Source organism: Rana temporaria, chromosome 9 (genome assembly GCF_905171775.1).
Source record: "Rana temporaria chromosome 9, aRanTem1.1, whole genome shotgun sequence".
NCBI lineage: Eukaryota > Metazoa > Chordata > Amphibia > Anura > Ranidae > Rana > Rana temporaria.
In genome coordinates, this window is record NC_053497.1 from 21,451,479 (window position 1) to 21,477,694 (window position 26,216).

Sequence of the window (26,216 nt, forward strand, 5' to 3'; positions counted from 1 at the left end):
TTTACTAACAGATCTGCTTGTTTTTTCTCCCTGCTATTCAGGGGGAAGAAACGGCCAGATCGCTGTTCTGTGTACACAAAGTTTTGTATTTCTAAACAGAACTCAGTGCTGTGGTTGGACACAGCTCCATTAGCAGGTTTCAGCTGAAATCTTTGGCTTAAACCTGCTGACAAATTCATGCTGTGTTCAATCACAGCAGGGGGCGCACCTAAACCTGGAATAAAGCCGGCAACGTATATGTACTGTGAGCGGGTCAGCAAGTGTACACAAAGGCCCATATTCACTACCGAGTTGCGCCGTCGTATCTATGCGCCTGATTCTTAGAATCAGTTACGCATAGATTTCCCTTAGATCCGACAGGCGTAAGTCTCTTACACCGTCGGATCGTAGCTGCATATTTACGCTGGCCGCTAGGGGCCTGTACGCTGATTTACGTGTCTAAATATGTAAATCAGCTAGATACGCGAATTCACAAACGTACGCCCGGCCGGCGCAGTACAGTTACACCGTTTACGTTAGGCTTTTCCCAGCGTAACGTTACCCCTGCTATATGGTGGCGTAAGTGCGGCGTAACAATGTTAAGTATGGCTGTCGTTCCCGCGACAAAAATTTGACGTCATTTGCGTAACTCGTCCGTAAATGGGGCTGGACGTAATTTACGTTCAGGTCAAAACCAATACGTCCTTGCGGCGTATTAGGAGCAATGCACACTGGGAGATTTCCATGGATGGCGCATGCGCCGTTCGTGAAAAACGTCAATCACGTCGGGTCATGGTTATTTTACATAACACACGCCCCCCTGTTCCAAATTTACGCCGGCCGATTTACGCTACGCCGCCGCAACTTACGGAGAAAGTGCTTTGAGAATACAGCACTTGCCCGTCTAAGTTGCAGAGGCGTAACGTAAATCGGATACGTTACGCCCGCGCAAAGATACGCGGATGTACGAGAATCTGGCCCAAAGTTTTGTGTTTGTAAACACAGAACTCTATGCTGTGGTTGGACACAGCACGAATTTGTCAGCAGGTTTCAGCCAAAGATTTAAGCTGAAACCTGCTGATGGAGCTGTGCACATGACTGCCCCCCCCCCCCTGGAGTTTGCCAAAAGGCACCTGAAGGACTCTCTGACCATGAGAAACAAAATTCTCTTGTCTGATGAAATCAAGATTGAACTCTTTGGCCTGGAGGAGAAGCTTAATGTCTGGAGGAAACCAGACACCACTCATCATCTGGCCAATACCATCCCTACAGTGAAGCATGGTGGTGGCAGTATCATGCAGTGGGGATGTTTTTCAGCGGAAGGAACTGGGAGACTAGTCAGGACTGAGGGAAAGATGAATGCAGCAATGTACAGAGACATCCTTGATGGGAACCTGCTCCAGAGCGCTCTGGACCTCATCTTCCACCAGGACAATGATCCTAAGCACACAGCCAAGATAACAAAGAGTGGCCATGGGACAACTCTGTGAATGTCCTTGAGTGGCCCGGACTTGAACCTTATAGAAGATCTGAAAATAGCTGTGCACCAACGCTCCCCATCCAACCTGATGGAGCTTGAGAGGTCCTTTAAAGAAGAATGGGATAAACTGCCCAAAAATAGGTGTGCCAATCTTGTAGCATCATACGCAAAAAGACTTGAGGCTGAAATTGGTGCCAAAGTATTGCGCAAAGGCTGTGAATAGTACATGGCATTTTCTCCCCCCCCCCCCCCTTTTTTTTATTTATTTTTTAGAAATTTGCTAAGATTTCAAACAAACTTCTTTCATGTTGTCATTATCGGGTATTTGTAGAGTTTTGAGGAAAATAATGAATTTAACCCATTTTGGAATAAGGCTGTAACATAAAAAAAAATTGGAAAAAGTGAAGCGCTGTGAATACTTTCCACATTTTCTGTACATTTGACAGTTTTATTGCACTCCTGGAATACGGCTTTCGCTGTATTTCTGGGAGACTGATTCTCATGTTACAGTTGTAAGCATCTTCAATGTTAGATGAATGCTTCTATGCCCCGCCCCTCCTCTCCTCCTGCCCAATAACAGAAGCCTTTGTATTAACTCTTTCACAAAAAACAAAGGCTTCTCTGAATGAGCAGCAGAGGGGAGGGGCAGGCATAGCCTCTCTCACAGCCCCTAGTGTCATGCCGCATACACGGTCGTTTTTTGTCTTGTAAAAAAACATCGTTTTTTATCATGGAAAAAAGACGTTTTTAAAACTTCATTTTAAAAAACGACGTTGCCTACACACCATCGTTTTTTTCTAAATGCTCTAGCAAAGCGCGGTTACGTACAACACGTACGACGGCACTCTTTTTCATTCAAGCTCCCGTCTCATAACTTGCTTCTGAGCATGCGCGGGTTTAAAATGTCGTTTTAGCCCACACACGATCCTTTTTTATGACACAAAAAACAACATTTTGAAAAACGACATAAAAAATTGAAGCATGTTCTAATTTTTTTTGGTCGTTTTTTTTTAAGACAAAAAACGATGTGAAGCCCACTCACGATCATTTTAAATTACGTTTTTAAAAACGTTGTTTTATTTCATCACAAAAAAACAGAGCCATAAACCTGTCAAATATAAATAGGGTAAGTTCAGGAGATGTCATGCACTTCCTTGGACTTAAAGGATCACTAAAGGAACATTTTTTTTTTACCTAAATAGCTTCCTTTACCTTACTGCAGTACTGGTTTCATGTCCTTATTGCTCGTTTTTGCTTTGATGTTGCTGTAAAACTGCTGTGATCTCCACACTTCCTGGTTGTCTGTTTCCTTATAGCCATCATACTGGGAGCTTTTCACGATGGTCTGAGCTGTCATTACTGTGTGTCTAAAACTTAACAGAACCAATCGGATTCATTTTAAAAACAAAACACTGCCCTGGATTTGTTTGTTTTTGTTCTGTGGGTCTTTTTACTTCACATAAACATGAAACCAGTTTAAAATCGAAAGTGAAACTGTAGGCACATTATATGATTGAATTTAATCTATTTGTAATCATTTTTAAAAGGAATCGGTTCACTTTTATGTCTCTATACCCTGTAAACAGTCATTTCAGCAAAAACATTTTTTTTCCTTTAGTGACCCTTTAACTCATAGCGTGCCTTCACATTTAACAAAGTGGCTGAATTTCTGGAATTCAGCTTTAACCACTTGCTTACTGGGCACATAAACCCCCTTCGTTCCCAGGCGAAATTTCAGCTTCCGGCACTGCGTCGCTTTAACTGACAATTGTGCGGTCGTGCGACGTGGCTCCCAAACAAAATTGGCGTCCTTTTTTCCCCACAAATAGAGCTTTCTTTTGGTGGTATTTGATCACCTCTGCGGTTTTTATTTTTTGCGCTATAAACAAAAAAAGAGCGACAATTTAAAAAATATATATATTTTTTTTACTTGTTGCTATAATAAATATCCCAATTTTTTTTTTTTTAAAACTCTTTTTTTTCTCAGTTAAGGCCGATACGTATTTTTCGACGTATTTTTGTAAAAAAAAAAAAAAAAAAAATCGCAATAAGCGACTGGTTTGCGCAAAAGTTATAGCGCCTACAAAATGGGGAACAGAATTATGATTTTTTTTTTTTTTTTTTTTTTTACTAGTAATGGCGGCGATCTGCGATTTTTATTGGGACTGGGATATTGCGGCGGACGTATCGGACACTTTTGACACAAATTTGACGCCATTCACATTTATACAGCGATCAGTGCTATAAATATGCACTAATTACTGTATAAATGTGACTGGCAGGGAAGGGGTTAACACTAGGGGGTGAGGAAGGGGTTAACTGTGTAGCCTGGGCGTGTTCTAACTGTGTGGGGGGAGGGGGGTGACTGGGGGAGGTGACCGATGCTGTGTCTCTATGTACAAGAGACACAGATCGGTCTCCTCTCCTCTGACAGCACGTGGAGCTCTGTGTTTACACACAGAGCTCCACGTTCCTGCTGTCACCTGCCGTGTCACCGACGATCGCGTGTACCCAGCGGACATCGCGGCCGCCAGGTACACGCATCGGGTCTTCGGCGATGCGCCGGGACAGTTTTTACCCGCCGCGCGCCACCCAGTGGCGCGCGCGGGTAATGCACATAAAAGGCCGTGTTTAAACGGCCACTTGGCACTTGAGAGCCGCGATGCGGACGTATTTTGTCTATAGCGCGGATCTCAAGTGGTTAAGAGGTACACAGATCTTCGGCCTTTTGCACACTGGCCAAAGAATCTTCAGCATCCAACCTCTCGGTGTATCTGATGTCTCATCCACCTACTGCAGCAATGTAGTTTCACCTGTTGGCCACAACATCACTGGTATGACCCAGCTGATCTGCGGTCATGTAGTGGCCATTTGGTAGAACAGCAAAAGGTGCAGAATCCAACATATTCAAAAGTGATGCGGATGTGGCATCCAAAAGTGTAAAATGCTGATATCCATTGTAGCTTTGCAAGAGAGCACAGATCTGAGGGACGGGCAAAGGGACAGTCTTATTCCTTTTACAGGTTGGGATTTTTCCCTAGAAAACGGTCATTAATGGCATTAATGAATGCCGCTTTCTCTTCCGACCTGTAGAACATATATTAGACAGCCTCAGCCAACATTCCTTTGCTGACCACACACTTGACGTGTTTCGCCCCGCTCATGGGGGCTTAGTTATTAGATCACCTCTATGACTAAGCCCTGTGGGTGGGGTGAAACACTTCAGGGGGTTGTGGTCAGAAGAGGAGCGCTGGCTGAGGTAATATATCTTCTGCGGGCCGGAAGGGAGCATGATGTGTGTTTCAAAAGCAGGAAGGCCATGCCCATGTACACAATCTCTTAAAGGGGGTGGATTGGGCATTCAGATGGCCTGCTGCTTCACACATTGGGACCATGTATTCATGACGGCTCAGTATATGACTGGTTATCAAAACTCAGGAACTCTGCTTGCAGCATTATGGGCTGTGATACTGCAGCACCTTTACTAATCGGCGCAATTCCTCAATGGTCCGTCCACCACTGGGTATTGTGCACCCACCACTTGAAAAGTCCCTTTTGTAAGCTGTAAAACTCAGATTTATTTTTTATTCTTTCACAGCGAATCGGTGCAGAAGATTATTATTAATGATTCAGTTCTGCAGCTGCGGTCTTTGGCTGAGCAAAATCCGGTTCCCAGTAGCTCCACGGGGAAAGAGGGACTAGCGCTGGATTTGGTACAAGCGAACTCCAATGAGGATGCAGATAGCATGATCACTTCTATTCTGAATGAGAATGCAGCCAGCAGCAATGAATTGTTATACCGGTAAGTAGGACAAAAATGTAATCCATTGAACTGATTAAAAGCAAATTTTGTAGCAATATTCATCTCGTCTTTGGCGTAGTCACACTTAAAGCGGATGTCCGCTGAAAAAAAAAAATTAAAAGCCAGCAGCTACAAATACTGCAGCTGCTGACTTTTAATATTAGGACACTTACCTGTCCTGGAGTCCAGCGACGTCCGCATCAGAGGACGAGCGATCGCTCGTCACTCTGCTGCCCCCTGCCATCCTCGGTGAGGGAACCAGGAAGTGAAGCGCTCCGACTTCACTGCCTGGTTCCCTACGGCGCATGCACGAGTCGCGCTGCGCCTGCCGATTGGCTCCCGCTGTGTACTGGGAGCCGAGTGTTCCCAGAACACAATGGGGGGGGACGGAAGGGAAAGTCATGCCCGCAGTTTACCCGATACTGTGTGGCCGGAAGTGGGTGCAAATACCTGTCTTTAGACAAGTATCTGCACCCCCCTCCCCCCTGAAAGGTGTCAAATGTGACACCGGAGGGGAGGGGGGTTCCGATCAGCGGGAGTTCCACTTTAGGGTGGAGCTCCGCTTTAAGACTTGTTCACACTTTACTACATTTCTAATGCTTAACAAATGCTCCTATAGCATTAATATGGCGTTGTGCCCCGTACACACGATCGGAAATTCCGACAGCAAAATTCCGATGTGAGCTTTTGAACGGGAATTCCGACTGTGTGTATGCTCCATCGGACTTTTACTGTCAGAATTTCTGCCAACAAAAGAGAGCTGGTTCTCCAAATTTTCGGACGGAAAAAACTCCTATTGGAAAATCCGATCGTCTGTAGCAATTCCGACGCGCAAAATTCCGATGCATGCTTGTAAACTATTTGACGCATGCTCGGAAGCATTGAAATGAATTTTCTCGGCTCATCGTAGTGTTGTACGTCACTGTGTTCTTGACGGACGAAAGTTCAGAGAACTTTTGTGAGACCGTGTGTATGCGAGCCAAGCTTGAGCTCAATTCCGTCTCTGAAAAATCATCCAAGGTTTTTCCAACGGAAAATCTGATCGTTTGTACGGGGCATTAGACTTGCTTTAATAAACTTTAGTATGTGCGATAGACTGGCATCAATGAGCTTTATTACGGGCGCGGCAACAATGAGGTGTAATATGGGCGTGGCGACAATGAGCTTTGTGGGCGTAGCGTCAGTGAGCTTTAGTATGGGCGTGGCATCAATGAACTTCAGTATGGGCAATAGACTGGCGTCAATGAGCTTTAGTATGGACGGCGGTGTCGATGAGCTTTAGTATGGACGGCGGCGTCGATGAGCTTTACTATGGACGGCGGCGTCAATGAGCTTTACTATGGACGGCGGCGTCAATGAGCTTTACTATGGACGGCGGCGTCAATGAGCTTTACTATGGACGGCGGCGTCAATGAGCTTTACTATGGACGGCGGCGTCAATGAGCTTTACTATGGACGGCGGCGTCAATGAGCTTTACTATGGACGGCGGCGTCAATGAGCTTTACTATGGACGGCGGCGTCAATGAGCTTTACTATGGACGGCGGCGTCAATGAGCTTTACTATGGACGGCGGCGTCAATGAGCTTTAACATGGACGGCGGCGTCAATGAGCTTTACCATGGACGGCGGCGTCAATGAGCTTTACCATGGACGGCGGCGTCAATGAGCTTTACCATGGACGGCGGCGTCAATGAGCTTTACCATGGACGGCGGCGTCAATGAGCTTTACCATGGACGGCGGCGTCAATGAGCTTTACCATGGACGGCGGCGTCAATGGGCTTTACCATGGACGGCGGCGTCAATGGGCTTTACTATGGACGCGGCGTCAATGGGCTTTACTATGGACGCGGCGTCAATGGGCTTTACTATGGACGCGGCGTCAATGAGCGGGGCGTGGCATCAATGAGCTTTAGTATGGATGCGGCGTTGATGAGCTTTAGTATGGACGCGGCGTATGGACGATAGATTGGCGTCAATGAGCTTAGAATGCATTAAGATAAAAATACGTCTGCCTTTACAACGCCTTTAAAGTGTTGCATGTGGGGAATTTTAAGTATCGTAGTTTGGCGCCATTCAACATGTTTGATATCTATTTACTCGGCGTAAAATCTTCTTTTATATTTTACAATTAATTGGGTATTATATTGTGGTGGTTTGAAATAAAATTCATTACATTGTATTCTTTCCAAAATAAAATTGTGTTTGGAAAAAACGCTGCACAAATACTGTGTGACAAAGAAAATTGCAACACCCGCTATTTTATTCTATAGGGCCTCTGCTAACAAAAAATCTTTATACTGTTTAGGGGTTTCTAGCAAAAATAATAGATTTTTACATGTACATGAGAAGTGCCAGAATTGGTCCGGTATTGAAGTGGTTAAAGTGGAGTTCCACCCATAAATATAACATTACATCAGTAGTTTTAAAAAAATGTCATTAGTCCTTTTAAGAATTTTTTTTTTTTTTTAGATGCCTTCAAAGTGTTGTTGCTAGGCAGAATAGTTAATCTTCCCACTTCCTGCACCTAGGTGCTTAAGCTTCCTAACCTACACCGCACAGACTCCTGGGAATGTAGTGGGTGTAACTTTCCAGGAGTCTGTGCACTCCCCAGTCTCAAAGAATCATGTGACTTGGACAGTACAGGTGCTGAAACGTGATCTGAAACCTATTACACTGCTTGTGCAGCACTGAGCATGTGCGAGATCTGCAAGGCTGAAATCCAGGAAGTCATACAGTCTGGCTTCATGATGCCCACACTTAAGATGGCCCCAGTCAATTTCTATTTTATAAAGTGTCTAAATGCTGTAACAACCTAACAAAACGGACCTTAGTTTACAGACTAACTTTACTAGAATACATTAAGCTTGTGTATTACAGGGGTATTTATATATAAAAAGTGAAATCGTGGTCGGAACTCCGCTTTAGCCCTGGTTCACACTGGGTTGATTAATCACAGCAGAAGACGATCTGCGAGTGCCAGGCATTGGATGTCCACCAGCACCTGACGAACGTCGGGCAGAGACTCAGAACAGAGCTCTGCCTATGTAAACAAGGCAGATCTCCCCTTTGACAGGGAGGAGGGATGGATTTTGTGTCCCTGCAAAGCAGGGAATAAAATCTGTTACTACCCCCAGTAAAAGCAGCACACAGTACACACAAACCCTGGCTAGGCACACATTTAACCCCTTAACCACTTAAGGACCGGACCAATATGCTGCCTAAAGACCCAAGGGGTTTTTACAGTTCGGGACTGCGTCGCTTTAACTGACAATTGCGCGGTCGTGCGACGTGGCTCCCAAAATAGGGGATAGTTTTATTGCATTTTTTTTTACTACTAATGGCGGCGATCAGCGATTTTTTTCGTGACTGCGACATTATGGCGGACTCTTCGGACAATTTTGGGACCATTGTCATTTTCACAGCAAAAATGCATTTAAATTGCATTCTTTATTGTGAAAATGACAGTTGCAGTTTGGGAGTTAAACACAGGGGGCGCTGTAACATTTAGGGTTCACTTTGTGTGTGTTTACAACTGTAGGGGGGTGTGGCTGTAGGACTGACATCATCGATCGAGTCTCCCTAATAAAAGGGATCACTCGATCGATGCAGCCGCCACAGTGAAGCACGGGGAAGCCGTGTTTACATACGGCTCTCCCCGTTCTTCAGCTCCGGGGAGCGATCGCGACGTAGCGGCTATAAACGAATAGCCGCGCCGTCGTCCCGGATCACTCCCCGAGGCTTACCGGCCGCCGCATGTACCGGGGGGGTCCCGATCGGACCCCCGACCCACGTCAAGCAGAGGACGTACAGGTACGTGCATGTGCCTGTCCGTGCCATTCTGCTGACGTAAATGTACATGAGGAGGTCGGCAAGTGGTTAATCACCTTAGATGTTTAACCCCTTCCCAGCCAGTGTCATTAGTACAGTGACTGTGCATATTTTTTAGCAGTGCGGGAATCTAAAATAATGAACATTTAGAATCGATCCGGGCAGCCGCTGTCCCCCGTCACCTCTCTACACTGAGAACTGAGCATTCAAAACTGCTGATCGCTCAGTTCTTGAGCTGACTCTGAGCACAGCGCAGTGACTGTCGATCACCGCTCTCTGCTCTGCCCCTCCAGCGCTCACTGGAGCACCGAGCTGTGACGGGAGAGGTTGGCTCAGGCTCTCAGCAGGGCGCTTAAACGCTGAGCCAGCAGCCCGTTAGGCATCTGGGTGGATTATGACTTTATTGTCATGATCCCTGCAGAGCCTGGCAGTAACAGCATGCTTTAGCCCAATGTCGGCTCCATCCGGAGCTCAAGAGTGCAGAACTAAAGCTGCATTGACACCTGAGCGTAGCGGTTTTATTTGACCATCTTTGAGTTTATTACAAGCGTTTTACAGCTTCCGGCATTTTTGTTTAGCCAACAGAAAGCACTAGGGGGAGGAGAGTTGGAGGAGGTTAGGGGTGGAGAGCTGCTGTTTGAGCAAAAAATGAGCGTCAAAACGCTTGTAAAACGTTCATGTCGCACATTTTCAGGTGTTCCCATTGAAGGCTTTGGGCCCAATCTGCCAAAAAGAAACTGTGGGCTGGATTCAAGAAGCAATTGCGCCTGTGTAACCATAGTTACACAGCGCAATTGCTTACTTGCCCCGGCGTAACGAATGCTCCTGATTCAGGAACCTCATTACGCCGACTGCAGCCTAAGATATGCGCGGCATAAGGCTCTTATGCCCGCATATCTTAGGCTGCATTCTTGCGATGGCCGCTAGGTGGCGTTCCCGTTGTGCTCAGCGTATAGTATGCAAATTGCATACTAACGCCGATTCTTAACGTTGCGCGAGCCCTGCGTACGCAATTTACGTCGTTTCCGTACGGCGGTTTTTGCGTAAGGCTGCCCCTGCTATTAGCAGGGGCAGCCAATGTTACGTATACCCGTCGTTCCCGCGTCGCGAAATTTGAAATTTATATAGTTTGCGTAAGTGATTCGTGAATGGCGCTGGACGCCATTCACGTTCACTTTGAAGCAAATGACGTCCTTGGGACGTCATTTGCCGCAATGCACGTCGGGAAAGTTTCCCGACGGAGCATGCGCTCTACGATCGGCGCGGGAACGCGCCTAATTTAAATGATTCCCGCCCCCTACGGGATCATTTAAATTGCGCGCGCTTACGCCGGCAAAATGCCGAAGCTTCTGCTCCGTGAATCAAGGGCAGCGCAAAAAAATTGCGGGGGCGCAGGGCAAAAACGTTGCCCTGCGCCTCCGTAAAAAAAAAGCGCAATTGTTACTGAATCCGGGCCAATGGGTACAAGTTACCTAGAAGTCGGATTAAAGTAGTACAGGAACCTTTTCTGAAGTCGGAGCGACTTGAGTAGTGTACATTAAGACGGCTCCATTCACTTCCATTCAATTTCTCGACCGCGCGACTTGGGGCGACTTGAAGTCGGATCCCGAGTCGCCGCGGTGTGACCCGGCTCTTAGTCTCGTTGTTGAACATATCCAACCTAAAAGACAACCTTTTCTTCTGTGTCTAAGATCACAAGTCACTATGTTTTGCCTGATTTTGTGGAATCGCCTGGTTTATGCCACAAGATTCTAATATTTGTGTGTTTTTCTTTTTTATTAGAGAGGAAATCCAGGACTTCCTGAGCTGCATTGATGCTAGTCTGGAAGAGCTACAGACTATGTTCTGTATAAAGAAACTCAATGTGGGTGAAGATATTATTGACGAGGTGAGAAGAACGTTGCAAAAAATGCAAAACGAATAATTGTACTTTACCAGTTCATTAAATAAATTAAATATAATATACTAAACTAATTAGAGAGTGATGAATGCCGTATAAATAAATATATAAATAATAAAAATATTGATATATATGGTGATAAAGGTGCTGAATAATCAAGAATAAATGCCAGCGAATCAAAATAATGACAATGAATCAAAGAATATACACAAAATAAATGCTAAAGCACAAAATGGAATGTGCTGAATAGGCAATCCTGCCTAAAATGTGCTAATGTGCACAGTGCTAATAAATAAAGTTCAAGTACTAATGAATGAGAGATGATGCTTATGGGATCCAATGACATATAAGCAAGAAACAATTCATAGAGGTAAAGTTCATAAACCGGTGTACTTCATATGCTCAAAATGATTCCGATTAGGGTTGTCCCGATACCACTTTTTTAGGACTGAGTACAAGTACCGATACTTTTTTTCAAGTACTCGCCGATACCGAATACCGATACTTTTTTTTAAATGTGTCCCCAAATGCAGCCATGTCCCCCCCATATGCAGCCATGTCCCTCACAAATGCAGCCATGTCCCCCCACAGATGCAGCCATGTCCCCCCCATATGCAGCCATGTCCCCCCATATGCAGCCATGTCCCCCCCATATGCAGCCATGTCCCCCCCCCATATGCAGCCATGTCCCCCCCCATATGCAGCCATGTCCCCCCCCATATGCAGCCATGTCCCCCCCCCATATGCAGCCATGTCCCCCCCCCCCCATATGCAGCCATGTCCCCTCCATATGCAGCCATGTCCCCTCCATATGCAGCCATGTCCCCCCCCATATGCAGCCATGTCCCCCCCCATATGCAGCCATGTCCCCCCCCATATGCAGCCATGTCCCCCCCCCATATGCAGCCATGTCCCCCCCCCATATGCAGCCATGTCCCCCCCCCCCATATGCAGCCATGTCCCCCCCCCATATGCAGCCATGTCTCCCCCCATATGCAGCCATGTCTCCCCCCATATCCAGCCATGTCTCCCCCCATATGCAGCCATGTCTCCCCCCATATGCAGCCATGTCTCCCCCCATATGCAGCCATGTCCCCCCCCCATATGCAGCCATGTCCCCCCCCCATATGCAGCCATGTCCCCCCCCCCATATGCAGCCATGTCCCCCCCCCATATGCAGCCATGTCCCCCCCCCCCCATATGCAGCCATGTCCCCTCCATATGCAGCCATGTCCCCTCCATATGCAGCCATGTCCCCTCCATATGCAGCCATGTCCCCCCCATATGCAGCCATGTCCCCCCCCCATATGCAGCCATGTCCCCCCCCCATATGCAGCCATGTCCCCCCCCATATGCAGCCATGTCCCCCCCCATATGCAGCCATGTCCCCCCCCCCCCATATGCAGCCATGTCCCCCCCCCCATATCCAGCCATGTCTCCCCCCATATCCAGCCATGTCTCCCCCCATATCCAGCCATGTCTCCCCCCATATCCAGCCATGTCTCCCCCCATATGCAGCCATGTCTCCCCCCATATGCAGCCATGTCTCCCCCCATATGCAGCCATGTCTCCCCCCATATGCAGCCATGTCTCCCCCCATATGCAGCCATGTCTCCCCCCATATGCAGCCATGTCTCCCCCATATGCAGCCATGTCTCCCCCATATCCAGCCATGTCTCCCCCCATATACAGCCATGTCTCCCCCCATATCCAGCCATGTCCCCCATAGCAAAGCCATGTCCCCCTTACCTGCATCCCGCCGCCGCCTGGTTAATACGCGCGGGGAACATTACAGCTTTCATTTGAATAGCTGTAATGATTCGCGCCGCGCTGCGTATAGACACTCCCCCTTGTTTGGGATTGGACAGTTCACCCGAGCAAGGGGGAGTGTCTATACACGGCGCGGCGGGAAACACCACAGCTATTCAAATGAAAGCTGTAATGTTCTCCGCGCATATTAACCAGTCGGCGGCAGCGGGGATGCGGCGGCGTAACGGCGCGGGGGGGGTGGTACCGGATCTGGCATCGGGGGTATTTGCGGGAGTACAAGTACTCCCGCAAATACTCGGAATCGGTCCCGATACCGATACTAGTATCGGTATCGGGACAACCCTAATTCCTATAATGGATAATCTTCTTCCTTCCTGATACTGGGCTCACAGAGCGCTGCTTACATTAGCCCAACAGGGCAGTAGCTCAGAGCGGTATAAAGTTGTCCTCTCCCGAACAGCGTGCCAGCTTGTATGGGCGTCTGTTGTGAACCAGGCTGGTCTTCAAAAAATGGATGCCTCCAAACAAATCCCAAGCGTCCACAGGTCTAATCCAGGAAAGAAAGTGAAGGTTCCAAATCGTGAAGTACGTTTAGCCAAAAATATTTATTTAAAAAGGCTTACATAAAGCAGAAAAAGATTTAAAAATAGCAATCCTAGGATCTGGCGTAGCTGTAGCACGGACGGACGTCACTTCCGGTCACGTGGGTACCTAATTCCTTACATGTATCGTCACGTCACGTGACTCCTCTGATGGAGTCACGTGACGTGACGATACATGTAAGGAATTAGGTACCCGCTATAAACAAAAATAGAGCAACAATTTTGAAAAAAATTCTATATTTTTTACTTTTTGCTATAATATTCCCAAAAAAGATAAAAAATAAATAATTTTTTTTTCCTCAGTTAAGGCCGATATGTATTCTACATATTTTTGGTAAAAAAAATCGCAATAAGCGTTTATTGATTGGTTTGCGCAAAATGTATAGCGTTTACAAAATAGTTTTATGGCATTTTTATTAATATTTTTTTTTTTTGACTACTAATGGTGGCGATCAGTGATTTTTTTTTTCGTGACTGCGACATTATGGCGGACACATCGGACACTTTTGACACATTTTTGGGACCAAGTGCTATAAAAATGCACGGATTATGGAAAAAATGACAATATCAGTGAAGGGGTTAACCTGTAGGGGGAGCTGAATTGCCACCTCTCCGTTTCTGGTTACACAGCCCCGCCTCCTGACCCCGTGCCTGTATCAGGTTGACAGAATGCCAGTCCAATGCTGGGGACGTGTTTTGTCTATATAATACAGGCGCAGGGTCAGGAGGCGGGGCTGTGTAACCACGAGCGGAGCGGTGGCAATTGCAATGTAGAGTCAGCTGTAACAGCGGGCTATCGGCTCTGTAATCCCGCGGCTTTTCTCTTCCCCGGAAGAAGTTTAAAAAAAAAAAACAGTAAAGTTAGCTCAATTTTTTTGCATAATGTAAAAGATGTTACGCCGAGTAAATCGATACCTAACATATCACGCTTCAAAATTGCACACGCTTGTGAAATGGCGCCAAACTTCGGTACTTAACCACGTAAAGACCCCTTCATGCCGATATACGTCGGCAGAAGGGCACGGCTGGGCACAAGCACGTACATCGCCTTTAAGCGCCCAGCTGTGGCCGGTGGCGCGCTCGCGACCTGGTCCTGTTCTCCGTGACCGGGCCGCCGGTGTCCCGCAAGAACGGGGAGAGGTGAGTGAGTGATCGATGGGAGAACGACTCCCGATCAATCCTTGCATGTCGGCGGTACCCGCGCCCCCCCACTCCCAGCTCCTCGCCAGAAACAATTTTCCACTCGCAAAATGCGAGTAGGCGAGTGGAAAATTTGAGGGCTGTACATAATTACATGGACTAGTGTAATGTATTTACCATACCTGGCCAATTACCCTGGGGGCAGACACCGCTACTCCAGTGATCTCCACTTGTTTTTGGACCCCGTGCCGAGTGGCCAGACATGCATTGTGAACACAGGAAGTCGGCTGCTCGTCATGGGCACCCTTTATTTAGATCAGGGGTTTTAAATAAAATTTCACTGTAATCCCCATCAGCATTATGGTTGCCCTCACATTGCCAGTTATATCTGTAAGATTAGATGTACAGAGCACCCCCACCTTTAGAAGTCGAGGTCCCACCCTCCCTTACATCTCAGTGCTCCCCTCTTACTAGGTGCTGCTTCTAGTAAGCAGCTGGGGGGTGGGGAGCTGGGAAGCATAAACTGCAGGGTCTGGAGGTGGACCAGAGGACAGTTGGAGTTAGCTGCCAGAGTCTGCTGAATGCTGAGACCAGGGGAGTCAGAAAGGAGGGGGTGCTGCAGCTGCACAAAAAGGAGCAGGATCTGTAGGAGGATTTCGGTCCTCCTGTCTGCTGCTGAGACATGGGGAGGAGTTGAGCTTATCTGCAGCTGCACAGGATCTGTAGGAGGAGTGCTGTTCTTCTCTCTGCTGCTGACTGGTGAGATTGGGGGGCAAAGATGAGCCGCTCCGCCGCTGCACAGAGAAGCACATGTTCTGTCCCTTCTGCTGCTGAGATGGGGGGTCAGGGATGAGCCTCTCCGCCGCTGCACAGAAAAGCTCAGGGTCAGTCCTGTAGGAGGAGTTTTGTCATCCTCTCTGCTGCTGACTGCTAAAATGGGAGGAACAAAAGATGTTTCTGTACAGCTGCACTCTGAACAATGGTTCCCTTTATAAATTAGGAACAGCACTACAAGTCACAGCAAACGAAATGGAAACCTGGGCACTGACGCGTTTCACACTAAATCTAGTGCTTAATCAGAGCTATGATTAAGCACTAGATTTAGTGCGAAACACGTCAGCTGCCCAGGTTTCTGTTTTGTTTGCTGTGACTTGTAGTGCTGTTCCTAATTTAATAAAGGCAACCATTGTTCAGAGTGCGGCTGTCCAGAAACATCCTTTGTTCCTGAATGCATTGCCTGCACCTGTGATATCTGCACGGCGGATCTCCGTCAAGGCTCCCACCTAGAGCGGCTATTTCCTCTCTGGTGAAATGGGGGGGCAGAGATGAGCCTCTCAGCCGCTGCATGGAAAAGCTCAGGATCTGGCTAAGGAATTTCGCTTGTCCTCTCTGCTGCTGACTGCTAAGACAAGGTTGGAGCAGACACGAGGGTGTTGCCGCAGCTGCAGGAGAGGTCCACATGAAATGGCCTGGCAGGCCATGTAATTGACAGATGTAATGCTTTGTATTTTCTAGGGTTGTCCCGATACCACTTTTTTGAGACCGAGTACAAGTACCGATACTTTTTTTCAAGTACTCGCCGATACCGAATACCGATACTTTTTTTTCTAATGTCATGTGACAGTGGCAGTATTTTTTTTTTTTTTTTTTTTACAGTGATTTTTTTTTTTAGGGGGGGGGGGTGGATTGTCAGTGTGTTTTTTTTTTTTTTAATCAGCCCTGTTGGGGGTCTTTGGAGAGATATCAGGGGTCTTAACAGACCTTTGACATCTCCCCTTTAAGACAGAGAAAGGGACTAAGGACACAGATTCCCGAGTCCCTTTATCTGCAGCCTCAGCTGAAATGAATGGAGAGAAGCTTCTCTCCATTCATAAACTGAAGCATCGTAAACACAAGTTACGATGCTCAGTTATATGAATGAACAGAGTCAGTGATCACTGACTCTGTTCATTCTGAAAAGGTAGGAGCCGGGTTTAGCGGCTCCTACCTCCGCTCTCCATCCTGACAGATTGAAGGGGGAGAGAAGATGGGCACGGAGTGGAGGGAGAGAAGACGAGCATGGGGGAAAGATGGGCACGGAGGAGAAGACTTGCAACTCCCCTGCCTGCCCAGGTATCGGGTGAGGCATCGGAGCATTTCCACTGAGTACAAGTACTCTGGGAAATGCTTGGTATCGGTACCGATACTGATACTAGTATCGGTATCGGGACATCCCTAGTATTTTCTGAAGGAATGGAAAGCATTCTCTGCTTGGTAGAGGTCTGTGTACTAACCCACCACCCAGGGTTGTCCTGCTGTGAACTTCTGCTTTGTGGGCACAAGCCAGGTCCCACGCCACAGTCATCAGGAGCTGTCTCTTCCAGATTCAGACAGCCAGACCCCTGAGGATTTGCTCCAGCTTCTCCCTCCTCCAGTGCTGTGTCTGTCCTCTGCTGCAAGGAACCTGAAGCCTCCTGAGATATGTGACATTGATGACCCTAGAGGCTGCATATGTGGAGGAGGCGTAATGCTCACCTAGGCAAGAATGGAGGATGGTACCGGGGCAGACACAAAATATTGGGGGGGCTTATATATTGCAACTATGCAAAGTCATGATAATGAGTGAAAGGTCTGCTTAAAGGGGTTGTAAAGGTACTTTTTTTTTTTTTCCCTAAATATCTTCCTTTACCTTAGTGCAGTCCTCTTTCACTTACCTCATCCTTCCATTTTGCTTTTAAATGTCCTTATTTCTTCTGAGAAATCCTCACTTCCTGTTCTTCTGTCTGTAACTCCACACCGTAATGCGAGGCTTTCTCCCTGGTGTGGTGAAGGCCTCTTGAGGGGGGAGGGGGCGAGCAGGAGGGTCAGGACACTCTCTACTTTGCAGATAGAGAAAGAAGCTGTGTGTTAGTGGGCATCCTGACACTCCTGCCCGCCCCCTCCCCCCTCAAGAGGCTTTCTTCACACCCGGAAGAAAGCCTCGTATTACTGTGTGGAGTTACAGACAGAAGAACAGGAAGTGAGGATTTCTCAGAAGAAATAAGGACATTTAAAAGCAAAATGGAAGGATGAGGTAAGTGAAGGAGGACTGCACTAAGGTAAAGGAAGCTATTTAGGGAAAAAAAAGTTTCCTTTACAACCTCTTCAAGTCTTGCAGTTCGGTCTCTAAGCCTCGGGTTAGGCTAATGTATGATGGAATTGTTTTTTTTTTTTCCTGCTATTGCATTTGGGGAATGTTGCTGTGAAATGTATGATTTTTATGCCTTTAAAACCTAATGAGCATGTCTGGAATACAAGCATAGGAAAGATCTGGAATAGCCAAGTGCAGCCTTGCACATTTGTATTTCTGGTTGGGTCTAGGAAGCCGGCAGGCCGGAGGTCACATAAGGTAATACATGAAGGCAAGTCTTCTTTTATCTCTTTAACTTTTTGCAGCTTTTTAAACCTGACTTGTCATCCTCAGATAATCCCGTAACTCATCCCAACCCCAGCACAGCAAATGTAAGTTTTTTATATTTTATACGTGATTTGTTACATCGTCTGACGTAACCATCTGAAATGACAGGTTGGGTACAAACTTGTGGTGTACTTATTTTATTCACAGGACCTGCAGGGAAATGAGGATGACGCTGCGTTAAGGATCAGCAATGATGATTTGAACAAAGGTGATGTTTTATCATTTGGATCGCACAAATACATGCTTTATAATCTCTACAGCTGTGAAAAAGTATTTGCCCCTTCCTGTTTTTTTTTTTTTTTTTGCATATTTGTCACAATTAAAGTGTTACTAAACCCACAACAGTAAAATCAGTGTGTATATGCAGTAAAGCGTGCTTGTTATACTCACTGTGTAACCTAAGGAGTTAATCCTCCACATTGTGTAAGAAGGCTGTTTTGATCCTGTCTTCACTGATCCTCCCCTTCTTCCACTGTCCCCTAATGATTTCCTGATAACAGTCTATAGCAGTGATGGTGAACCTTGGCACCCCAGATGTTTTAGAACTACATTTCCCATAATGCTCAGCTATACTGCAGAGTGCATGAGCATCATGGGAAATGTAGTTGCAAAACATCTGGGGTGCCAAGGTTCACCATCACTGGTCTATAGAGTCAGGCTGTACATGCTCAGTTTGGTGTGTATTGATAGGGCAGGGTTTGACAAATTTGCTTGGAATCTAGGAGCCAGCTAAAAAAAGTTAGGAGCCAGGGCCCCCCCTCCATCCTGCCGAGCTCGCGTGCAGAAGTGAACGCATACGTGAGTAGCGTCCGCATATAAAAGCGGTGTTCAAACCACACATGTGAGGTATCGCCGCGATTGGTAGAGCGAGAGCAATAATTCTAGCCCTAGACCTCCTCTGTAACTCAAAACATGCAACCTGTAGAATTTTTTAAACGTCGCCTATGGAGATTTTAAAGGGTAAAAGTTTGTCGCCATTCCACGAGCGCAATTTTGAAGCGCGACATGTTGGGTATCAATTTACTCGGCGTAACATTGGCCCATATTCTCTCTAAAAATCCGCGGGCTGCGCTTAAGGCACTTACACTCCGCTGTCCCAACTTACAGGAGCAAGTGCTGTATTCCCCAAACACTTGCTCCATAAGTTGGGACGGCGGAGTGTAAATGCCCCGGCATAGCCTGGCGGATCTCTAAGGGGGCGGCTTGTATTCAAATTAAGCGCACCCCCGATTCTAATGAACTGCGCATGCGCCGGGCTTCAAAAAGCCCAGTGCGCATGCTCCAGTTCTCGGCGGAAAACGTCAATGACGCCGACGTGTGCGTCATTGACGTAAAGTCGTATTCAAGAACGACTTACGGAAACGACGTACCCGACGAAAAAACACGACGCAGACCCGACGCCATCCGTAACATGGCCTACGTGGGACTTGCGGAAATGTACTCCTCATAATAGCAGGACTAAATTTCCGCTTACGCAAACGACGTTAGCGACGGTTACGCGACGCGAACTCGTTCGGGAATCGGCGTAGAAGGATCATTTGCATACGCAAATGAGTCCTTCACATAAACGCCATCTAGCGGCGGCCGGCGTCATTACATTTAAGATCCGCCAGTGTAAGTGACTTACAGATGGCGGATCTTAAGCGTATCTATGCGAAAATGATTCTAAGAATCAGTCGCATAGATACACGGGCCAAAAAAGGGAGATACAGTGATACCTCGGTTCACGAACTTAATTCGTGAACTGACTCTGGTCGCGAACCGAATTGGTTGTGAACCGAGGCACATTTTCCCATAGGGTTCAATGTAAATCCGATTAATCTGTGCTGACCTTTTTTTGGGGGTTTTTGAAGCACAAAAATATGAAACAAATTACAATACACATTAGTACAGTATAGTAATGTATATTTTCTTCACAACCTTGCTGTCACCTTTACTACTGCTCTGCACTTTCTTTTTGCCACCATGCTTGTGCTGCACATTCTTGTCACCTGCATTTCCACTTTGCACATTGTCACTTGCATTTCCACTTTGCACATTATCACTTGCATTTCCACTTTGCACATTGTCACTTGCATTTCCACTTTGCACATTATCACTTGCATTTCCACTTTGCACATTATCACTTGCATTTCCACTTTGCACATTGTCACCTGCATTGCTGTTCTCGTCACCTTCATTGCTGCTCCGCACTTACAGTACTATAGTACAGTACAGTACTGTATGTGCTAAAAAGCACACCAAAAATCCAAACATCACTTAAAATGTTTGCAGAGTACTCACAGTACTTCTTTCTGTGTGTCTTCTTCTCTCCACGGTCTTCCTACAGGAAGTCACGACCATGTGAGAGCCTGGAAATAGCATTAAAATGGCCGCGGCTCCTGTTCGTGAACCGAGGCGGAGTTCGTGAGCCGGAGCATATTTCTATGAACTTTTCTGTTCGTGAACCGAGTTGTTCGTGAACAGAAGCGTTCGTGAACCGAGGTATCACTGTACGATGGAGTATCCTGAGATACTCCATCGTAACTTCTATGAGAATATGGCCCATTATCTTTTACAATATAAAAAAAATTGGGCTAACTTTACTGTTGTCTTATTTTTGGATTAAAGACCACTGCGCAAATATGGTGTGACAAAAAGTATTGCAACGACCGCCATTTTATTTTCTAGGGTGTTAGAATAAAAAATATATATATATAATGTTTGGGGGTTCTAATTAGAGGGAATGAGATGGCAGTCAAAACATAGGGGAAGCTCCATTAGCATTGCTGGTTGTATGTCATACCAACGGCCATCACAAGACCTCCACCGAATGCGCGATCGCGTCGGGCTGCGCCGGACAGTAATTGAGGCCACGGCCTTATGCTTCCTTCCCCAGGCACCAGGTCGCTAATTCTAGTCGCAATTGCGACCTGGCGCCTGGATTTCGTCGAACCCTGTGATAGAGAATTATTATTTTATTTTTCTCTTGGGAGGGTGCATGTGATCAGCACAGGGCCAATCAGCACTGTCCGGACAGTGGGTCAAGGGTCTTGCAGTCTCATAGGACAGTCAGAAAACTCCTCCTACAATCTTTTTCCATTGTTCTGCTGTACACTGATAGAAGTCATAAGACTGCTTTAACTGCTAATGAAGAAAGGTATTTAGCAGTTTATATTTACTAAAATAACTGCATTTCCATGTTCTGTGTCCTGGGGAGACCAGATATAGTAAATGCAAGCTCATGGGTTTGGTAATACTTTAAATTATTCAGAACATCAAACAAATTGTAATATTACACAAAGGTAACCCAAGTAAATACAAAATGCTGATTTTTTTTATTTTTTATTATTATACAGGTTTTATATAGCGCCAACAGTTTGTGCAGCGCTTAAAAAAATAAAGGCAGACATTACTGTTACATTACAATTTGGTACAAGAGGAGTCCGAGGACCCTGTAAGAGCTTACAATCTAATAGGGAGAGTCAAGTGATACAAAAGGTAATAGCTGTGGGGGATGAGCTGATGGAGAAAGTAAAACCATGTATTAGTTGGAAGCAGAAAAGGCTTATTTAAAGAGAAGGGTTTTCAGGGATCGTCTAAAGATGGATAGATTAGGGGACAGTCAGACAGATTGGGGTAGGGAGTTCCAAAGAATGGGAGAAACTCTGGAGAAATCCTGAAGGCGAGCATGGGAGGGGGTGACAAGGGGGCTAGGAGTACAGATGGTCTAAGGAGGACCAAAGAGAGCGGCTTGATTGGTATTTTGGGACTAGGTTAGTGATGTAGCTGGGAGCAGAGTTATGGATGGCTTTGGAAATTATTGTTAGTACTTTGGATTTTATTAGTTGGGTGAGTGGAAGACAGTTTTTAAATGACCCTTTTAGTTATTAAAGTGGATGCAACCCCACTCTCATCCTTTCTAAACTACTGCCATAGTGCTGATCTATAAAGATATAGATGCCTCCTGCATGTATCCTTACCTGTCAAATATCTTCCCTCTGTCTGTTATAAGAACTGAAAAACTACAGATTCTGTGGGTGGATCTGTTGTCTGGAGCTCTGTGGGTGGAGTCGTGATGTCAGTAGACTCCCCGTCCTCCTCTACACTCCCCTTGTCAACGTGCATTTTTTCCTATGTATTCCTTACACTAAATTCTGCTATGATCACTAACATCCAGTCAAAATCCAGAAAAGTAACCACATGACTTCAGAAAAGGAGTGGGGGTGGGAGATAAAAAATAATGCCTGTCTCCAGGCTAGTGAATGAGTGTAAATAACCTGTCACTCACAGCAAGGGGGCGGAACGGACTAAGTTTTTTTCTCTGTAAGTCTGTTTTTTTTCACCGAACAATAAGAGGATTGCTCAGAGCTGGATTAACTCTGTGTGGCAAGACTGGGCACAGATGATAGGAAATCTTGTACTGTACATTGTGACATCAAAACATTTTTTTTCAGGTTTTACATCCACTTTAAGGGAAAAAAGCTGTCTAGACCTGCCTGGTCCTCCGTGAAAAAGTAACCCCCACCGCCCTTGCTAAATCACAAATAAACTGTGATTAACCACAAGTTAAATTTTAATTGCTACACCCAGGCCCGATTACTGCCAGACCTGTTGAATTAAAGCGGTGGTTCACCCTAAAAACTACATTTTCTTATTCCACTGCCCCCCCACATTACAATCCGATTAAGGCTCTTATTATTTTTTTCATGCTGTACATACCTTAGTACAGCATATTCACCCGTGCATCCGGGTTGCGAGTCCCGCGGGAGTGGGCATTCCTCACATGCCGGTGATTGACATTTTGCCCAAAAACGAGGTCCACCCGTCGCGTAAGCCGTTCGGCTCCTTTCGCCAATCGTGACGCGGCTTACGCGACGGGGGGGAGCTCGTTTTTGGGCAAAATGTCAATCACCGGCATGTGAAGAACGCCCACTCCCGCGGGACTCGCAACCCGGATGCACGGGTGAATATGCTGTACTAAGGTATGTATGTACAGCATGAAAAAAATAAGAGCTTTAATCGGATTGTAATGTGGGGGGGCAGTGGAATAAGAAAATGTAGTTTTTAGGGTGAACCACCGCTTTAAGAAATCGCTTAAATAGAAGCTACCTTACAAAGTGAAGCACGCTAAAAGATCTAAAAAAGCCACACATCATGCCACAATCTAAAAACATTCAAGAACAGGTAAGAAAGTAATGTACATATATCAGTCTAGAAAAAATTACAAGGACATTTGTAAGGTTTTGGAATCCACATGTAATCCGTATGCTCCGTGGGAATAAGTATTTACCCCAGGGAAAAATAATAATGGACCATAGTGTAAAACTATACAAATAATTTAAAGGAGTTCTCTGACCTAAAACTTTTAACCCCCGCTGTGCCCGGGCTGTAAAAAAATAGAAAATAAACTTTCACTTACCTGCCTACGATCCCCCGTTGTTCCGATATCGCCGTCCCATTCTCCGGTCCCGGGCCCCTTCCGCTTCCTGTGTGTCGGTGACTCATAGTGCGCTCAGCCTATCAGCGGCCGCAGCAATGTCCCGTCGCGGCCACTGATAGGCTGAGCGCACTATGAGTCACCGACACACAGGAAGCGGAAGAGACCGGGACCGGAGAACGGGACGGCGATATCGGAACAACGGGGGATCGTAGGCAGGTAATTGAAAGTTTATTTTCTATTTTTTTACAGCCCGGGCACAGCGGGGGTTAAAAGTTTTAGGTCAGAGAACTCCTTTAATTTAAATGAAAACGGTTACACTTACAAAAAAACACGATAAAAGTAGCATGTATTCAAAGCCGGCCGTCTACAATGCAAAAAGCTCCCGTCCTCGACAGCGTGGTGACGTCAGCACGTACCCCCATCAGACGTGTTTCGTCATCACAGACATTCTCAATGAGCTTGATTGCAGTTGTTATCACCATTGGTGGCACGGCCAGTTATTAGGTTTAGGGGGCAATTACTTTTTCACATAGGGCCAGACAGGTTTGGACAGCTTTTTCCCCTTAAACGAAATCCTCATTTAAAAACTGCATTTTGTATTTACTCGGGTTACCTTTGTCTAATATTAGAATTTGTTTGATGATCTGAATCATTTAGTGTGACAAATATGCAGAAAAATGGGGTAAAACCTTCCGGAGGTCAAGTAGTTAAACAAATGACTAGGCTGTTGATTATGGACTGCAGGTGAACATTGTGTGTCCTTTTATTTTGCAGACAAGCAGCTGATGCAGTACACAGGAAACCCTCTGGTCTCCCTGTTCGATCTCCCTTCGGGCGACTATGGAACAGACGCAACAGACCCAGGTAACTTGCTGACCGCGATGGGAGACGACGCATACGTAGGCTGTTCAGCAATGCAGAATGACAGCGTTCCAGGGTCCAGCAAGGAGCCAGACCTGCTGGCGGAAGATTTTAGCGCCCCCCAGGAACCTTTGTTCGTCCTTAGCCCTGTCAACAAACTGATCGACGAAGCCGAGGAACTCTGATTGTAGGGACGCCATATCCAACGCTTTTTGTGTCAAGTGATCAGCTGTTCTACGAAGATTTTTTTGAATTATGAACTGTTCTTACTCGGGGGTTGTATGTAATGCAATAAGGTTTTTGTCATAGGAAATTAAAGTATTTTCTTCAATTTCTACAGTACTGTTACTACTTTAAACATTCAAAATTAACAAAAAAACAATATCAAGGTTGCTTGTGGTATCATGGTCCAAACCTTGATGTAAGCCACAGGGAACGGAAACACATCCTAAGGCTGGATACCGACGGGTGTTTTTTTTAGTTGCATGGTTTAAAAAAACAGTTGATCCTGCCAGGAAAACTTCTGTGCTTCCTGCTTCTGCTGACTGATCTTTGTTTTATTGTTTGAATTTTTTTAATGTGGACTACAAAACACAATCGGTTATGGAGCTGAGGAGGAATGGTGTCCTGTCCTAGGGTGGCAGCATTACTCCTCCATAGATAAAGAGCAATGAGTGAGGCCCCGTACACACGACCGGATCTGTCCGCTATTTGTCCGACGGACAGTTTCAACGGACAGATCCGGTCGTGTGTAGGCCTGACCGGACAATTGTCCGGCGGATCGGACAGTTTCCAGTGGACAAAAATTTCTTGGCATGCTAAGAAATCTGTCCGCTGGAAACCTGTCCGTCGGACGTGTTCGGTCGTCTGTACAGACTCACCGGACACGTCCGATCGGCCGCCATCCCTCGCATGCGTCGTACTGATTCGACGCATGCGTGGAAGCTTTGAACTTCAAGGCCGCCCACGTCGGCTCGGCGCGGCCACGTCCCCGCGTATTGTTTACGCGCGGATTTCTGTCTGATGGTGTGTACAACCATCAGACAGATGGACCGTTTTCAGCGGATTGTCAGTCCGTGTGTACGAGGCCTGAGTGTTGTCACTCTAGGAAGTATTTTACTGGCAGGATTACTAGGTGAAAATAAAGTAAAAAAATAAATAAAATAAAGTAAAAAAGAAAACGAATGAAGCCACCGTATCTGACTGGTAACTCCAATATATTACTTTTTTGTGCGTTCGATGTAGACATCCTGTGTTAAACACACAAATGCAAAAACATATATAGCCAGATTCAGAAAGACTGGCTTAAGTTTGTGCGGGCTTAGCGTATCTCAGATACACTACGCTGCCGTAACTTAGAGGCAGGTACCGTATTCACAAAGAACTTGCGTCCTAAGTTACGGCGGCGTAGTGTAAATGGGCCGGCGTAAGCCCGCGTAATTCAAAGTAGGCTGGTAGTGGGCGTGTTGTATGGTAATGAATCGTGACCCCACGTAAATGACGCGTCTTACGAACGGCACATGCGCCGTCTGTGGACGTATCCCAGTGCGCATGCTCAAAATCACGTCGCAAATAGTCAATGCTTTCGACGTGAACGTAACCTACGCCCACCCCCATTCACGTATGACTTACGCAAACGACGTGAAATTCGACGGCTGTTCCGACGTCCATACTTAACATTGGCTGCGCCATCTTTTTGGTGGTTTATCTTTACGCCTGAAAAACGCCTTAGGTAAACGGCGTATCGGGCGCAAGTACGTTCGTGAATAGGCGTATCTTTCTCATTTGCATATTCTAGGCGTAAATCGACGTACACGCCCCTAGCAGCCAGCGTAAATATGCAGCTAAGATACGACGGCGTAGGAGACTTACTTTAGTGTTGGTGACTTAAGCTCTTACAAGGTTTGCTAGGTAATTTTATCTAAAAGCTGAATTCCATTACCATTGCAGGCACACTATGATTTAAGTCCAATTAGGTACATGACACCTCCGGC

The 26,216-nt window shown here is 46.3% G+C and overlaps 1 protein-coding gene across 2 annotated transcripts in view; it reads left to right on the forward strand.

Moving 5' to 3' along the window:
- LOC120913171 (heat shock factor protein 3-like) overlaps positions 1-24,559 on the forward strand; it is a 55,433-nt gene extending 30,874 nt beyond the window's left edge. The window contains exons 9-13 of one of the 2 annotated variants that reach the window (XM_040322915.1): positions 5,058-5,261; positions 10,874-10,979; positions 17,918-17,983; positions 18,087-18,147; positions 24,136-24,559. In XM_040322915.1, coding sequence (XP_040178849.1) covers positions 5,058-5,261; positions 10,874-10,979; positions 17,918-17,983; positions 18,087-18,147; positions 24,136-24,407 — 709 coding nt within the window. In that variant the 3' untranslated portion in view covers positions 24,408-24,559. Of the gene's footprint in view, positions 1-5,057; positions 5,262-10,873; positions 10,980-17,917; positions 17,984-18,086; positions 18,150-24,135 lie in introns of those variants that run through there. The other variant, XM_040322916.1, reaches the window with a different exon arrangement.
- Positions 24,560-26,216: the final 1,657 nt, after the last annotated feature.